The sequence below is a fragment of the Acomys minous genome, assembly GCF_964271855.1.
Source record: "Acomys minous genome assembly, chromosome: 4".
NCBI lineage: Eukaryota > Metazoa > Chordata > Mammalia > Rodentia > Muridae > Acomys > Acomys minous.
Window position 1 is genome coordinate 83,048,596 of NC_140486.1, and position 18,526 is coordinate 83,067,121.

The window sequence follows — 18,526 nt, forward strand, 5'->3', positions numbered from 1 at the left end:
GAAGCGAGCCTTAAGTAGTATCCCAGTGAGGCCTGGTTTCGGTTTCCAGATGCATCGGTGAGGAAGCATCCGGCTTGGAGCTGACATTCCTGTATGGCAGGATGGACCTGCACAGTCTCCCAGGAGAGGCCCTGTTGTGCACCGGTGTCTTCCACTCCCTCATGTTTGGGTAGTCATTCACCACACTTCCCTGGCTCCCAGAAGCCTCTGAATGTCAGACCCCTAGTCTAGACGTAAGCACTAGTTTGTACAACCAGGAAATGTGACTCCAAGTGCAGTGGGGGAGGGTAGCTTGGCAGTTAGAACTTCCTCCCTGATGCACGGGCTCTCTTAGAGCTGATGCTGTGGTCAGATTATCATTACTGAATAGTAAAAGAAGAGCAAGGGGCATTAGTCAGGGGGGAGCCATGCACTTTATCAGATGGATGAGGTTCTAGTGAAGGCCCCCTAAGCATTTAGTGTTTGGATCTTACAGGCCAGAGTTCAACTATTTTCTAACAAGGCTAAAGCCCAACTTGTGTGTTGTAGGAGAAAGAGTTGTGTGGAATACACTTGGTTATTCTACTTGAGAAAATGGGTGGAAGGCGACTGTTTTGAATGCATTTCGGCATCAAGACTGAATTTGTTTGTTTGTTTGTTTTAGAAGAAATTGATTTCTTCTTAGCATTATCACAATGTGATGTAGTGCTCATGTGGGTCCCTTGGTAAGGGGACCGAGAGGAGCTATCTCTCTCATGGACTCTGCTGCTTGCTTTTCCATCACAAGTTGGGGCTGCTTTGCCGGGCCTCATAGGAAATGGATGCGCTCAGCTCTGATGTGACTTGATGTGTCCTCCCTGTGGGTTGGTTGGGGGCTCCCCCTTTTCTAAGGAGTAGGGGAGGGGCAGGGGGAAGGGAGAGGGAAGGTGGGGTCTGGAGGAAAGGAGGGAGGGGACTACGATTGGGAGGTAAAGTGAAGAAATAAAAAAAATAAAATATAAGCATGTAATAGAAAGCCTCCTGTGTGAAACAGAGGTAGTGGGAGATCATGTGAGCATCCACTGAGAGTATGCAGAGCAGAACCATGGTAAGCGTGGGCAGATGCCATCTGTCACAGGGGCAGAGGCAGAGAGAGTGCAGGCAGGTCACAGGAATTGATGGGGGACCCACCCCGAGATAGGAAGGCTGTCTGCTATACAAATGGCTGAATGAAGCGCAGTGTTTATCACCTGTTTTGTTCCTGAAGTGTAATTTTCAGGACGGATTATATGGTTCAAACTCAGAAATAAATCATATCCTCTTGAGGGGAAAAATCTAATCTGAGGGACTTGAAAAAAAAACAACTGTAACGAAGAGTGCATTGTTGAGATTTTTAAATGCTTATGGAATTTGATGAGGACATCTCTAGATAACTGTGTTCTAGTTATCCTTCCTTCATTCATTTAATTATTTATGACATTTTGCCATATGTATTAGTGGAGAATTGCCCAAAGTACAGTCATTGCCTTTTATTTTTATTTTTGCTTTTAGGCTATTTTCAACCTAGTTGGGAATGTAGGAGAGAAAGACGGGCAGCATTCTGCACAGTGTAAGACTGTGAATCAGCATTTTTTGCTGTTTGGAGAAACACACTTTTCTCAGTGTGAGCTGGGGAAAGGCATTCTGGGAGGTGAGGACTCAGGATTTGGCTAGGCTTTGAGGGATATGGGGGGAGGTTGAGATATTAATATGTGTGTTCATGTTTCTCTCGGGCCTGCTAGAGGTAGCACAATGACGCAGTGGCAGTGAGCTGTGGGGAGACAAACTGTCAAGCCCGTGGGCCTCCTGGCGAGGAGGGAGAGCCGGGCAGGTTGGTGGGTGTTGAGTGTGACGTCACCATGCTGGGGCATGTGTGTATCAAAGATGTGATCCCATGGCTGAGCAAAGAAGCTGTCAAGACTGTGATATATGCCCAACCAGTGTCCAGGGATGGATAACTCTCAGTGGAGTTTATAAAAATGCCTTGGTAAATAGCTGCGGTGTACAGGGTCATTTGCTCAGGAGAGAACCAACGTTTTCCTAAACAGAAACGTCTCCCCAGACTCTCACCTGGCTTCACTTGGAGGCTCTACAAAGCATAACACAAGCTACAGAGCGAACAGAAGAAACCTGAAGGGCAGATGTGTAGAGCGAAGCCTCTTGGCAGCACAGTGCAGGTGAAGAATACCGTTTTGGTAATAATTGGCTCTGAAGTGGCAGGTTATTTTCAGCTTCGGTGTGTGCCTGTGGGAAGTCCTCATGTGGGACCCTTGTGAAGTCACTCATGTCGCACTCATTACTTTATTTGCGCATCAGTGTGTACTATTTAGGTAGCTACATTAGACTTAAATGACCCCCCCCAGTACTATTTTTATTTGTCCAGAGAGCTGTGCAAACAGGATGGGTAAAAATATGAAAGTAAGGTATCAAATGTGGCTTCTGGTATGATTCTTGGAGATGCAAGTTTGTGGCTGCAGGTGTTGGGTATGGTTTTAAGCCTGCCTTTCGATGCAGCATAGTGGCTGTTTAGATTGTAGCCATCTCAAGTATGGCAAAGGGCAAAGCAGTGCTTCTAACAGAATGTGACCAGGAATTCACAACTTAAAGTAAAGATTTCAAAGGTGGGCGTGATGACACAGGCTTGAAATCCCAGCCCTTTGGAGGCAGAAGCAGGAGGATCAGGAATTCAAAACCTGACACTTGGCTCCATAGTGAGGAAGAGGCCAGCCTGGGATACATGAAACCTGTCTCAAAAGGCCAAAACCACATTTAAAAAATAAGAAAAAAAACACTTTATGAGAATAGAGTCAGTACATATTGCTCACTTTTTTTCCTTGAAAACTATTGTCTTAAAATTTATATAATAATAGAGACTCTGGATAAAGTTATTATGTATAATTTACCATATTCCAAACTTAGTGTATTAGTGTAGATTTCAATTTTTAACCATAAAATGAAGAGAAGGTTAATTTTATGTGTTGGTCAGGTCAGGTCACTTAGATCCAGAGGTAGTGCCGGACGGGGGCACTCTCGTTGGTGGAGCTAGTAGAGGCAGGTCTCTCGCTAGCGTGGGTGAGCATCATCCAGGGTGTTGACAGCCAGCGTAGAACAGCATCAGCAGAAAGCCAGAGGAATCCTCTCCTTTTGCCTCCTGCCTTATAGTGTATACATAGACCTTCGGTCTCATACTAAGTCACAGAGACAGATCTTCTGCATCTCCAGCTTGCAGAAGGCAGACCATGGGACGCCTTAGATTCCATCATAGAATAAACCAATTCTGTCCAATGCCCAGGTGTTTATGCATCTATGTATCATCTATTTATGTCCCTTTGTGTCGTCCATCTGTCGTCTGTCCATCCATCTCTCCACCCATCACTTTCCTATCCGTTTGTTTTTTTTTTTCTAAAGAACCCTTAGAAATCCAGCCTGACACATACAGAGGTCACCGTGAAGTAGTTTCTTCCTTTGTCCCCCACTGTTGCTCCTGTAAATTTGTTTGGTTTTACTCATTCTTACTCTTGGTTGGCACGCAGATCCAGACTCATGATTCCTGCAGCCACCCTGTTTCCTCTGGGACATTGTGAAAAGCAGTTCTTACTTATTAAAATGTCTGGTCCAGCATATTTTTCTCAAACTTCAAGTTCCACTAAAGTTGGAGCTTCTGTCTGCTAGTGCAGGGCCGCTGCTCACTGTGGTGGGGGACGGGCAGAGACATCTCCTAGTGCAGGGCCGAGACATGCTTCTCCTCCCTGCTCTGATTTCATTCCCTACTCTCCACTGCTCTCACTTGGAAGTTAGTTAGAAAGTGAAGTGACAGGGTAAAAAAACCTTAGAAAGCACCCAGTATTTTCTTTATGTTCTAGAAGTTTCTTCATCACAGAAGATCTCTTATCTGTAATCCACTCACATGGGTAAAAGTATTTATAACAGCTTATCTGTCTCCCAGGATGCATTGCTCAGCTCTGAGGCATTAAAATTTGTTAGTATAAATATATGGCATTTTTCCCCCATTTTGACTGCTTCGAAGTATATAGTTTTTTTGGGGGGTGGTTTATTGTTGTTCAGCCACCGTCACCACCCACCTTCAGCTTTGTATTTATTAAAAAATAACTCCCTACTCTAAAAAATAGCTCCTTTGCCTCTACATTCTGACAACCATTAATTCCATGCTCTGACTCTGCCTACCCTAGGGCCCTCAGGTAAGAGCCACTGGTTTATTTCACAGAGCGTAGTATCTTCAGGGTTCAGCTGTGTAGCGGCTTCCTTTTAAAAGGTGGAATGATATTCTGTGCGAATTTATCACATCTGGAAAGAGGGGTCACTATGAGCAGAGAGTACAGCAAGGCAGAGCCAGGAGAAGAGGGGCCCTAGCACGTGTGGAGCCAACACCACTGTCATCTTTGCCCGTGAGATGGGACAAGGTCATGTTGCAGAGGCACAGCCTTGCAAGCGCTGTCCCGAGTGTCCAGCGTAGAGGAGCATGGTGTGTAGGTCGTCCACAGGTCTGGCTGGCTGTTTGCTATCGACTTCTCTGTTTGTCTCTGCCATTGGCTTATCACCCTATACACACAGCTCCTGTGAAATGAGTAGAAATGCCTCAGTGGCTGATGGTCATCTCCTGAGAGCTGAAAAGGCAGCTCAGTGGTTACATATGTATGGGATCAGAAGCATGGGAAGAAAGGGGAGAGGAATTAGGGCCTGAGTGGGTAGAGAGACAGAGAGATAGTGGGAGGGAGGGAGGGAGGAAGAGAGGGAGAGACAGACAGACAGAGAGAGACACACACACACAGAGGCGGGGGTGGGGGCAGAACGGATTAAATGCATTAATGATTGCTAAGGACTTTCATAGGGTAGGTAAGTGCCAGCTGGATTTGGGAGCTAGGACGAATTTGGTGACCGTGGTGATGTTTTAGAGGCAGAAAATCAGGTTATAATGATGAGAATGAGTGAATGCCGTATGCACGGCCTGGACCACTTCTAGAAAGCACTGCGTATAGACAAGATGGAAGCAGCAACACTGGAAGATCGCCGAATGGTAGATGAGGACTAGGATAGGCTTGAGGGGCCCTTTTCTTTTCTAAACTGGAAGTTGACTTGACTAGTTAAGAGCTTGGAAACGTGTATTGGTTTAAGAGTAAAACCCTGAGTATAACAGCTGCCCTGGACAGAGTATGCACTGTGTGCCAAGCATCACGGTGCTCTGCGCCTTCATGTGAGTCTCTCATTTAAATAGCAATGCTACCTCCATCTTCCAGAAGCTGAACTCAGCTTATTTGCTGACGGTCCTACAGCCAGCAGGCTGCAAAGAGTGTGCTCTGGCTGCCACATTGTCATTCGTACACTGATACTAAATACCTTTAAAAAATGTACTATTCACTTTGCATCCCAATTGCTGCTCCTTTCCTTATCTACTCCTGGCTGTCCCCTCCCTCCCTCTTCGCCCCTCCCCTTCCTCTAGTCCTCAGAAAGGGGGAGCCCTTCTCCCCTACTATCTGGCCCCAGCCTGATGTTTATACCCATGCACATAACCTCCTAGGTATCTATCCAAGTAACTCTGTATTAAACACACACACACACACACACACACACACACACACACACACACACACACACACCTTGTATCCACAGTAAAAGCTGCACACAGCTTTGCCAGGAGCTTTATTCTTAATCACCCAAGATTGGAAGCAAACCAAATATCTTCCTTTGATGAGTGGATAGACACACCGTGTACACTATAGCGTAGATATTATACTGTATCGAAAAGGAAGACGCTGCTGTGCTATTGAAAGCCATGGAGACAATGTGAATGAATATAGGCCCAATGAAAAATTCCAGTTGTCTAGCCTACACTATCATTTCCCTGGGATGTCCCAACGAGACAGCAGTGACTGCGGGTTGGCAAAGGGCTCAGAGATAAACCACGGTGCTTCAGTGTTCTGACTTCTGGGCTGTGGTGTGCTATGCTTCTTCTTTAGGAGTGGGTGTGTCAGGTAGGCTGGCCACCAGGTCATGCCTGCGTTTCCCCCAACAGCCTACATATGGGTTAATTGTAAATATATGATGCTCTGGGAAAGATGAAACTGTATAGACAGTGAAAGGATCTGTGTGCCAATGTTGAGGTATGGCACAAGGCAGGGAAATGACTGTATGGTACTTTGAATAAATGGCTCTAGGACCAAACTAACTGAGCTATACAACACAAAAAGAACCATAGTTTTCAGTTAATTGTAATGCTTCATCAATATTGATATGCCACATGCATGTAAAATATTTATAATAATAAGCTGGGTCACGGGGCACTCATAGGAACTCTGTACTTGAAATGCATTTCTTTTCCTGGAAGTTTAAAACTGCTGTAAAAATAAGGTCAGGTCTATTAATGAAGAAGTAATGAGTGTCCCTGTAGGTCAGTTATGTGCACAACAACTTTTGCAGAATCTTCTTGGTGAGCCTGTTCCTTTGAGGCTTACATAATACGGTTACAAGAAAGGAAAACAACACTCCTTCCAGAAAGAAATAATCAGCTGAACAAATCGGTAGTTATCAGAACGCAGGCTGTGGTACATCCTGTTTTTCTAGCCCCACTTATTCACTAGTGAAGCAACCCCAAGAGGGAGACTTTAATTGATTCCATGGCTGCACTGAAGTCACTAGAAGTGTAAAGGCATCAGAAGAGCATCCATTCCTGCTGTATGGGGTGGGGGAGGGGGGTGGGGGTGGGGGCTGTAAGAGCCTTTCATGAATGAGTTGAGGAGGTATGGAGGAGAGAGGAAGACAGGGAGAGGCCACCACATTCTATTCAGTCACAGAGCTTGGCTCAGGTGCAGAACATCCTTAGTGTGGTTTTTGCACTCGATTCAATGTTGAGCACCCATCCTACCTGGCATTGGGGCATTGCTGTGGGGAGAGCAGCAAGGAACAGATGGCCCAGCTCCTTCAAGGGCTTCCTCCCTTCTCACTAGCTACCCTGCGAGCTGCAGGACGTGGCCGTCCCTCCCACCCCAACCCCCTTCCCATTTTTTAGTAAAAAATCCAAGGAAAGCAGCTGACTGGTTTCCTGTGACCGTCTGGTCTGGGGTCAGCCTCTAGTCATCAGAAATGACAGGTGATGCTTCTTTCAGCTATGCCACCATCCGGGGCTGAAGCCTTGCAGCAGCAAGTGCTATTTGTGAGTAGAGCTTGTTCTAGACTCTGGGGGGGGGGGCAGAGTCACTCCCAAGAGAGCCCTCTGCACGGTACATACACAGCGCCAGATGGCAGGGCCAACAGTGCGGCAACCTGGCCTAGTTCCTTCTGTGTGAAGGGACTACTTGGTTTCTGGTATTTCACTAGACTGAAACCCCAAGTGATGTGTTGCAGGGTTAGAAGATGCATGACTTTTTTCCTCATTTCATAAGGCCCTGGAGTGGAGAGATTAAACAGCAGAAAGAAAGCCTTGAACACCTGCGGCCTGAACACTCCAGGAGCTACAAAGAGGGGTCCCTGGCTCCCCAAAGGATAGTTCATTTAATTCCATATTTAATGTTTGAGTAACGCTTTTAGACTAAGGATTATTGTCTCATATTAGAATATAAACACTTCCTTGGTGTCCCTCCATAGCTTTTGTGGTGGGCAAGCTGCTAAGGGTTTGATTTTCTGAGCAAAATGGAGGCAAAAGCAAGGGGCTGGTTGGTGGCCTGATTTTGGTAAAGTTGTGGAGACTGGCACCGAGGGAACTAAAATGTGGGACTGAAGCCAGTGGGAAGGACATTACTCTTGTCTATTCTTTCCCCCTGGGAGTTTCCTTGGGAGACTTGAGGGGCATGTACTGTGCACTGCATGAGGCTCTCCATGTGCAAGTGTGTTGGGAGGACTGGGTTTGGAAATTATGGCTGGGAAGAGCTTTCCACAGAATTTACTCTTCTCAACCAGCATTGCTGTTCTCAGAGTCACACGGAGCCCCTGGGAAACTCCCTGCTTCGTTCTGGGTCAGTGCATTTTACTTGCAATGCTTTGCACTTCTGTAAGAACTTGCAAGTGCAGAGATATGTGCTTAGTTTGGAGTTTTAAAAGAGAGAAAAAAAAAAAAAGAACAACAAACCAAAGACTCTCTAAAATTAATGATTTTCTTCTCTTCTTATTAATGGGTCCAAGGTTGGAAAAGCATCGCTGTCATAGAATTATTTACTTCACAAAAGGACTTTCACGTTTGGTCCGGTTTTGGGGTCTGTGTGGTTTTGATTACAATGTGAAGGGATGATAGAAGTAACAGTTTAAACCTTCACTTTATGAACGGGAGAACCGATGTCTACAGAGACTAATGGGGCATGTTCAGGGTTACAGATCTGGTCAACCAGACCCTGCAGGCATGAAAGGTAGGAGGCCAGCTCAGTTATGATCGGACCCCCGGTGACGATAGCTGGCTCACTAAGCTGCTTATTGACTAAATGAAGCTATTTCACCTTCCCAACGATTTACAATTCTCCTATCGAGTGTTCTTGGAAATTAATGGGATTTGAAGAGAGAAAGATATTGTTTGAATCTTGAGTTTATTGTTTACTATTTGTGTAACAGACTCATAGAGGGATAATAGCTTCCTCATGGTGTGTAGATAATAAAAGGAGGTGATCTACATAAGAAGTGTGGTATTTATTCCCTTAATATAGCCCCAGAATTGGAGGTGCTATTGTAATATCTTACCCAGAGCTGTGGTTCTGTGAGGACTGTGGCTAGAAAAGGATGAAGCATGCTATCACATTACCAAGTGGGACATATTGGAAAAGGCAGCCTTTCCCAGCCAGAGCATCACCTGAAGGATACTGACTCCAGCTCCTCTCTCCCTGTGATGCTCAGGATGAAACCCAGGTCTTACTATATACTGGAGAAAGGTTACATCAGTGAGCTATACCTGTAGCCCTTTAAAAAATGTTTATTTTTTGAGGTAGACTCTTACTAATTTGCCCAGAGTTGCTTTTTAAAAAAAATTTATAGTAATGTATTCATCTTATATCTCAAATGTTGTCCCCTCACCTGTATCTTCCCATTTCCAGCCTCCCTACTTCTTCTGCCATATTCCCCTCCCCTAGACCTCTGACGGAAGGCGGGGGTGGTGGTGGGGAGCGCTTGGCTTCATGCTCATGATCCTCCTGTCTCAGTCTTCTGAGTGCCTGAGATTGCAGTCCCATGACACCATGCTCAGCAGATTCTCCTGACTCCGTCCGTACACCACAGTTTCTCCTGTTGAGGAGTTTCTTATGGACGGACTCCCACAACGGTCCTCTTCAGTTTTGCCTTCTATGATCTTCATTATGTTTGAAATTTTGGTCTTTTTTTTGTTTTTTTGTTTTATATAGGTGTATTTAATTCACTATCATGACTGAACTTTTTTTTGTTGTATGAATATTCCAAAACTTTATCTTTTTTAACTTATAGGCATATGGGTTGTTCTGCATTTTGAGGTTTATGAGCAATGCTGCCGTGAACACACACACACACACACACACACACACACACACACACACACACACATTTACTTATTTGTGTGGGCATACAACTTATATCAAGTCAGAGGAAACCTGTGAAAGTTGGTTCTCTCCTCCCGTAGGTCTCAAGGATCAGACTCAGTCACGAGGCTTGGCAGCAAGCACCTTTACCCACTGAGCCATCTCAATAGCCCCAGCCATTTAGCATATGTATACCTGTCTTTTGAAACACACACACACACACACACACACACACACACACACACACACACACACACACACCTCTTGTAGTATACATGCTAGGTGACAGGATAGTTACACATACGATTGACATTAATAGATACTGACACATAACTTTCCAGTGATTATGAGTAATTTCCACAAATAGATACCTTTTAACCTCTATAAAATGTTGTTACATCCGCAGTAGGGTGGTACATTAATAGGGCTTGAGTCATGTCAAAAGTGAGTGTAGGGTTTTTTTTTCTGGTTGATGTTCTGGTTGAGTTATATATTAGACAGTGAGATAATGCCTCATAGGGAGAAGGCTGTTGCTATAAAGAATCGTGTGCAGTGAATTTAAAGAAAGCTGAACTGTGTGGCTTTCAAAACACCAGAGTTGTAGAGGTGCTGCCCTGAGACGTCGTGAGTGTGTGCTCCTAGGGGTGGTTCTCACATCCCCAGGGGACATCGATCTCCCCTTAATCCTGTTCAGAAAACGGGTACCAGAGTGCTAACAGTAACGCCCGTGCTGACCTTGGAGCATCTGTTCTGGTTGGTCAGTTTCCACCACCTGCTGTGCTAAACTTTTTTTCATCATCATCCTGTTGACCAGAAGCCTTTTTCTTTTTTCAATTGCTGGTCAGAATTTCCAGCCTTCTGTCTGACCTATGTACAGTTTCTAAGCTGTTCAACCTCTGGATGCCTTCAGCCTGCATCAATCCTCATGGAGCAGATGTGCATACATAGCCATGTAGAGTGAGCCACTCTTTAGATCAGATGTTAGGGCCAGTGAGATAGAGTAGTGCGTAAAAATGACTGCTGCCAGGACTAACACTTGAGTTTGATGTTCAGCATGCAAGTTGCCCTATGACCTGTACCTGTGTAACCTTGGCATGGCCACACAGGCACACTTACACTCAAGTGTAAAAAAGTTACATGTACATAGAACCATAATAAGAAAGTCAAAAGAAAAATTTAACAACCATAATTTTGATTTATTATTGTGAGTTTAGAAAAATGTTAAGGTAACTTTGTTAGTTCTCTAGAGTAACAAAACTTATAGAATGACTTTTTTGAGATTATCTATCTATCTATCTATCTATCTATCTATCTATCTATCTAACATCTATTTATCATCATCATCATCACCAATCTATTCATCTATCTATGGTATTTATTAGAATGACTTACTGGCTGTGGTCCAGCTAACACAATGATGCTTGGCTGTGAATGGAATGGTTGGAATGAATGACCGTGAGTAGCTGCCCAGTCCACAAGGCTGGATGTCCCAGCTAGTCTTCTGTATCCATCAGAATCCTGCAGAAGTAGGCTCTAACGCTAGTGAAAGGATGCACATGCTGGTGAGGCAAAGAGCAAACTCTTCCTCCTTCTGTGCCCTTATATAGGCTTCTCGCAGAAGGAAGGCGCGGCCCAGATCAGATAGAGATGCGTTTTCCCCAGGTCCAAAGATCTGGATTAAAGGTGTGTCTTCCTGCTGCAAAGATCTGGACTAGAGGTAGATCTTCCTGCTTCAAATTAAGCAAAAATCCTCATAGGTGTGCCCTTCCATTTTTAGGTTCTAGTTAATTCCAGACGTTGTTAAAGTGACAACCAAGACTATCCATCACTGTGGTCCTCTACTAAGACTGCTTGTAAGTGGTTATATGGTACATTGTATGTTAGGAAAACAGTACAGCTTGGCATATATATATATATAAAACATATGTTAGACAAAGAAGGAATCCCCTACAGGAAGCAGGAAGTGAGGTCTAAGCAGTTTTGCCCTTAGGAGCGAGTCTGTGGGAAGAGAGCCGTGGCTTACAGCGATGGCATGGTGCTTCCTTGAGACTCATCGAGCATATGAAAGAGCCACTCCCTATGGATCTCATCTTGGAGCTATTTGCTGGGATCTTTTTTATATGTTCAGCAAATTTAGTTGTGATTTGAGAAGTAATAACCAAAAACTTATACTCTTGACTCTTGCTTTTAGACTTTTAACTTAAAATAGAGAATGTTGATGTTCCAACTGACCCATTTCCTAGTATTACAGACACCATCCCCTGGGTACTTATTTGGCCTGGTAAATTAGGTTCAGTATTTTTAGTTAAAGCCTACTCTGCTATCACCTAAGTGGCTAACAAAAGACTATATGGCTTATGAGAGAGAACATAAGGCTTTCTGAAACAGTCTATTTGGTGTATTTTTTTCTCTTACACAAATAGTTCCATAAAATCCCAGTGCAGAAGCAGGGCATGTAAAGACTGTAAGGGTCAGATGCAGTGGAGGACTGCTGTAAAACTGTTTCCTCAATGCGACCAGCGTTCGTTGCGCATATGGCCTCATGGAAGCTGGGACTGCATGGCACTTAGACCTACACTAGATCAGTCTAACCCAAATTCTAGCACGGATCAGGGAAAGGATTATAAAACGTCACTTCTAGCTGAGTGGCTATTGAGAATTGATGGCTCACAGAGAAGGGAGAGTTGGCTTGGTTTTTTGTTTGTTTGTTTGTTTGTAGAACAGGCAGCGAAGAGCAACCAACCAACTAAAATAGATGCTTCTGAGGTTATCATAAATGCCACTACTAGTGCCCATGACGTCTTCCTGCCGAATACAGACCCAGAAAAGACAAATGGCTCCCTAGGCTCTCAGAACCAAGCCCAAGATTCCAGCACTCATTGAAAACCCACGGCAGGGGCTCATGTTCTAGTGTATGCCCTGTGCCCAGGTGCATACAACGCAGCTCGGCGTGGACTCAGCGGGTTCATCAAACAGTGTGTAGAGTTGGAAGGGAAAAGTAGTGTCAGGGTATGGGAGGAGATGGAAAGGAAGAGTGGGTGGGAGTAAGTTTGATTAATGCACAGTATGTTCATGTATCAAATTTCAAATGGTGGAAAGATACCTGAAGTAGAGGTGGAGCTTGTTGGAGGAGTTTCAGTTTCCGATGATTTGAGGTTGTTCTTCAAAACCTGTCCTCACCTCGGGCACAGAGCCGAGGAACCTAATTAGAGAGTCCATTAAAAATAGCTTAGCCTGGTCTGTGGTTTAACATACATTCTGAAGGTGAGGTGATTAATATTAGCCAATGCATGCATAAGACAAGGGAGCTCATGTTCTGATAAATTAATCAACGTCCATGATAATTAGAAGCTTGAATGAAGCTTCCTCATCGCTGTGCTATTATTACTGTAAATCAAATTGAACCTTAAACATTATTTAAGGCTTCACTGTAATATATTTAACATAAAAAATTGCAATCTGTTCTTATTTCTATAAATGTTCTGCCTGGTAGCTGGCCTTTTGTGAAAACTCAGTAGATTTTTAAAGATTTGGCTCATTCTAATTACTCCTTTTTTTTTTTCAAGGAAGATTGAGGAAAGTTAAAGGGAGATTTAGAAACTAGTCATTCAGTTCTCTGAAGATCAATTCACTAGCACTAATGCTGGGAACATGTTTAACTGATTGAAACATCCTGAATGAATTCGTCATCTGAGGACAGCCTTTGAATGAACATCTTTAGTTTGTTGTCATCCTACTGCCATTATTTAGGCTTGCTTCCAATATTAGTTCACGAGAAGCTCTGGCTACCTCAGCCATAGAACGTGTGTTCAAGTTACACCCATGATGTTTACAGTTCAAGAATCTTTGTGGTCTTGAAAGAAATACAATAATTAACTCATTGGTGCTATTTGTTAAGTCTCTGGTGGCCATGCTTACGTGATAAATACCAAAATGGTATGATTGCTTTTACTGCAAGGTACAGCAAATGAAAACCCCCAAGAAGAGGCTTGGTCTGCATGCTCGGTTAGGATCTCATGTCTGTGGATCGACTGGGATGCTACAGGCCCAGAGGCTAATTACCTTGCGTGGGCAAGCTTTAACCCTGGCCATAGCCATTCCTTTCCTACCAGTGTGTCAGAACTATCATCCAATGACTAATAGATTGAAAACCTTTAGGATCTATTGACTTAAATGGACCCATTGGTTTCCACCAACCCAAAGGCTAAGGATGCCTCAGATAGCATCAGAGCTTTATAAAAAAGCTTTTCCCTTACCCACCAACCCCGTCTTGCTGTAACCACCTCTCTGATGTACCAGCCAGTGCACTTTCAACTTGACATGATTTATAACTTTGTTCCATACAACTACAGAACTTCATATACTGCTTCCATATTGGAACATGAATTTAAATCTCTGTTCCTGGATCACGGTCCCTCGAAGTGACTGGAGAATATACCCTCTCTCCTTCCCTTTAGATGACAGCTGTGGTTTTCCCACAGTGTTTAAGTTCAAATACTAGACAGAATAGAACCTTTACAATATTTTGGTCTCATGCGTAAACATGTAAGCCTACAATCTCATGGGACAGGCTCTACCCTGAATCTTTTTGTACGAGAGGTTTCCTGAATGAGAAGGGAGTTGCCTGATTATCTCAAATTTAAGCTCTGTTTCCAATTTCCAATTCTTAAAAAGGTCCAACAGCCAATGAACATAAAAGCGCTTATCGCTAATTTAGCTGCTACCGCAGAACATGAAAGGAAATCACGAGGCCATTAACACATCCGGAAATAGGCATTTTCTAGCTTCCAGTTCCTAAGATAGCTCAGTGAAAAGAAAAATTTCATTTAATGCAAGGAAGGAGGTGAATTTTTGGATGATTTTCTTTTTAAACTTCTTTCCTTCCCACCCACCCTCCCTCCCTCCCTCCTTTATTTCCACACTTCTCTAAGGCCCCATTGGATGCTGAAATATGCAAATGTTCAAGCTCCTTTTGTAGAACGGTGTAGTATTTTCATGCATCACTGCAAATCTTCCCACATACACTCTGAATCATGTATATTATTTCTGATATAAGGTCTATATATAAGTAGCTGCTTTTCCATATGTGTGGGGATAATAACAGAAAACTGGCAAGTGTTCAGTATCTGCCCCAAATGCTGTTGGGCTATTGATATAGGTGCAGATAGAGTGCACTGACTATATTGAGAAACTGTGATGAAAAGGTTTTGCTTGGTAGAGTAAGTGACAGCTGTGTGTCACCTTCAAACCTGGGGCTGGTTACCTGGCCAAAGAGGAAGAAGAAAGGAGTCCAGGCAAGTGCGCGAAGGGGTAGAGGCCAGACTGGTGGCTGGAGTTCCGAGGCCTGCAGACTAAACCTTCATTCCAGGCACTGCACACGAGAGCTGCAAGGGGACTGAGGGGCAGGCTGCTCAGTTCTTCACATCATTTTGACTTTCTTATCATGGTTCTACGTACTTCATGTAACAGGACTTTTTTTACACTTGAGTGTAAGTGTGCCTGTGGCCATGCCAAGGTTACACAGGTACAGATCATAGGACAACTTGCATCCTGAACGTCAATCTCAAGTGTTAGTCTTGGCAGCAATCACTTTTACCCACCATCTCACTGGCCCTAACATCTGATCTAAAGAGTGACTCACTCTACATGGCTATGTATGCACATCTGCTCCATGAGGATTAATGCTAGCTGAAGGCATCCAGAAGTCGAATAGCTTAGAAACTGTACATAGGTTGGACACAAGGCTTTGGAAATTCTGACGAGCAATTGAAAAAAGAAAAAGGCTCCTGGTCAACAGGGTGTTGGAGCAAGTGTGTGGAGGGCACAGGAAACTAGAAATGGGGGTTGAGCGAACTTTTTAAAAGTCAGGTGCAGTATATACTAGTGATAATGGCTACTCAAACATAGACGTATTAAGTTCTAGCATTTTCTATAACAGGGAGGACACTATAGTTCACAGTAACCTATTTAAAAATAATAACTTTTATTTAATAAACAGAGAGGAGTTTGAAGACTGAAAACCCAAAGTAACAATAAGGTGATGAAAATGTTAGTTACCCTGACTTGAACAATAGCAATTGTGGTTTTAGTAGTGTTGTATTTGTGGATAGCTTTGAGCACTGAAGGCATTTTATGCATAGTACTTCTATCATCCATTGAGTATAGCATGCTTTTTCATTCATTTGTATTTTTACTTGCTGTAGAAGTATTTTTTTTAGCATTTAATATACAAATCTCTTATACCCTGACCCTCAGGTTAAGTTTATTCTTATGTATTTCATCCTTTTTAATGATAATCTATGTGAGATGGTTTATTTTCTTTTCTGGGTTATCTTAGTACATAAAAAATGCTAGAGAATTTTGAATCTAGTTTTAGAACCTGTAATATTCCTAAATATATTTGTCTAACCAGTTATTGGGGGGGGGTTTCTATTCATTAGTCCTGACATTATGGACACAGATAGCTTTACTTCTTTTCCAATACATGGTAGATTTTATTTCTTTTTCTTGTCTAAGAGCTCTGGCGAGAAGTTCCACTGTGTTGAATAGTACTCGAAAGCATGGGTGTTACTGGTTGCCTCCTGACTTTAGAGGAAAAGCTATCAGTCTTACTTTGTTGTGTTATATTAACAACAGGCTTTCCATATATAGTTTCTTATGTCTGGGAACTTACTGTAGAGAGCATACAGTTGGATCTTGTTTTTTCCTTAATCCTTCAGTAATCAATTGATAATCTTTAATCCATTTTCATTTAAGCAGTTACAAAGATGGAGAGAAATTCCTATTGCCTGTCGTTGTCAGCCTTACAGATTTTGTTCTGGGGAATTTGTTTTGCCCATTTTCTCTCATCTGTCCATCTTCATTTGTGTCCCAGCACTTTTCTTGAGGTGGCAGTTTTGGCTCTTTTATACTTTTTCTTTTATGTATATTCTACAGATGCTTTCATTGGAATTTTATTAAAGACACTAAGTAACAACCATAACATTGTTATAATGACTTAAAACTGGGAACAACTATATTAACATGTAGGAACTAGACCTTGATGTTTCTGTTCCCACCTCCTGACACGTGACACAAATGACCCTTTTATATGACACAATCATATTTAGCTTTCATGTTTGCATTTCTTGTAATGGGCTTTGATATGTCTGGCTTGCTGCTCGCCTGAGGTACAATCATCTGTTAACTGGCTTCTGGGTTTCTCAGTGAGGGATTTGCCCCGTTTATCAGGGGAGGAGATTCTAAGCATTCTATTCTGCCATTCCTCTGCCTCTGCTCCGGCTCTTACTGAGGACCATGCTATGACAGTAAGCTCTGTGGCTTAAGATGGCTGTCGCTGTCTTACAGTTGTGAGCACTTTATCAAGATGGATTGTTTTTTCTCTCTCATGGTTTACTTTGTAGATGAATCTCCTTAACTGACTTCTGGGGTTTGCATTTTGGGCAAAATTTTCCTCAGGGTTCTAACCATGTCTGATCTATACATGTAGTGTTCTGCCTAGTCTTGTGCTGGGAACCGGCTTGCTATGTTAGTTAGCCACAGCTTAACTGAAAGGCTTTGGACTGTCACTGGGAAACCTGGGAAAGCCTCCCACAGGTGGTCTACATTTAAGGTGAGCATGGGTGGTGATTAGATACATAGGCAGCGAAGCTGTGAGAACGTGTGTGAGATGTGCCCTTGTTCAGTGAGCCAGCACCACCAGGTATGAGGCATGCAGAGGGCTTGCCTTAGCATCTTCATATACCTGAAGCAAGTTAAAACGATACTTTAAATGAACATTAATCCTTTTTTTCCAGTATGCCCATGTGGATTTTGAATGGCAGATTATTGTTTTTTGTTTTTTTTTTTAATACATAGTTTTCCCTTCTCTTCAGATCTTTGTGTTATGTGTGGTCAGGTGAGCGTGCGAGAGTCTAAGGTAGCCAATTAGCATTTGCTATAATTCTTCTTCCGTTTCAATCTGTCCCCACTTTCAAGTTAAACTAGTTAAAAGATTGTAGATCATTCCTGGAAACCCATCTCAGCGTGTTCTTCCCAGGGACAGTTTGTTAGGGTTTTATTTCTGGCAAAGCAGCCTTGCAGCCTGCACCTGGGACACGCTCCGGCTTACCGATGCACTGTCTGGTTTAGGCAGGCAAGCTTCAATCTGAAAGAAAAGAGACACACGTTTCAAAGACGTGGGACTTCCTAGGGTGTAACTATAGTAGTATATTAGTGAAGACATTAATTCTGAAGGGGGACACAGATGAACATACCAATTGTACGGGGAAAGCCCAGGAGGACTCAATGCTACACAGGAACTACAGGCAACTGACTAAAGCTGGGGGTGAGGTGGTCCAACATAGGGGAGAGCACCCTAATTGGTTGTCCAGTGTAATTGGTCAGCCTTGAAAACATGCATACAAGTGGTATTATATAAACCTAGCAGGCTATACTTAGGAATCTCTCTCTCTCTCTCTCTCTCTCTCTCTCTCTCTCTCTCTCTCTCTCTCTCTCTCTCTCTCTCTCTTTCCATATATATATGGAAAAGCAGTTGACCAAAAGGCAGCCATGGATTTGAAGGCGAGCAGAAAGGAGTACATGTGAAAGGTTTGGAGGGAGGAAAGGGGATGACTATTATAATTAAAATATAGTCTCAAAAATAAACGACAACAAGATGAGATCCATTCTGTTTTAAGTGCCAGGCTGCCTAAGTTCAAGTACAGAGCTCCTTGTTTGCTCTCTAGGTGGTTTTCCTCTTCTGTGGAGTGGGCACAGTGGGAGGAGTTTGGTTTACGGTTCCATGCACTGTTCCTTGTGAAGGAATGCTGCGACGGGGGCAGCTCAAGTAGGCATTGGTTCTTTGTTGTTTTCGTCATTGGTGCATTTGTTGTTGTTGTTTTACTATAACAATATGGGGCTTTTTTTTTTAATGCTGCATGGTAATTGGTACTGGGTGTGCAATGGAGAATTCTAATAGCATCTGCAGGGGTGCATAAGCAAGTCTTACTTTTCTCCCAAGTGCAAAATTTGTTGGAAATGAACTATGCATGGCTTAGGCCAGATAT

At 43.3% G+C, this 18,526-nt stretch overlaps 1 protein-coding gene across 2 annotated transcripts in view; it reads left to right on the forward strand.

Moving 5' to 3' along the window:
* PLCL1 (phospholipase C like 1 (inactive)) overlaps positions 1-18,526 on the forward strand; it is a 305,342-nt gene that overhangs the window by 161,913 nt on the left and 124,903 nt on the right. Inside the window, exon 1 of one of the 2 annotated variants that reach the window (XM_084779455.1) lies at positions 7,080-7,165. The exons of the other annotated variant lie outside the window; for it this stretch is intronic. Within the exon in view, the coding sequence (XP_084635581.1) occupies positions 7,106-7,165 (60 nt within the window). The 5' untranslated portion in view covers positions 7,080-7,105. Of the gene's footprint in view, positions 1-7,079; positions 7,166-18,526 lie in introns of those variants that run through there. 2 annotated transcript variants of the gene reach the window in all.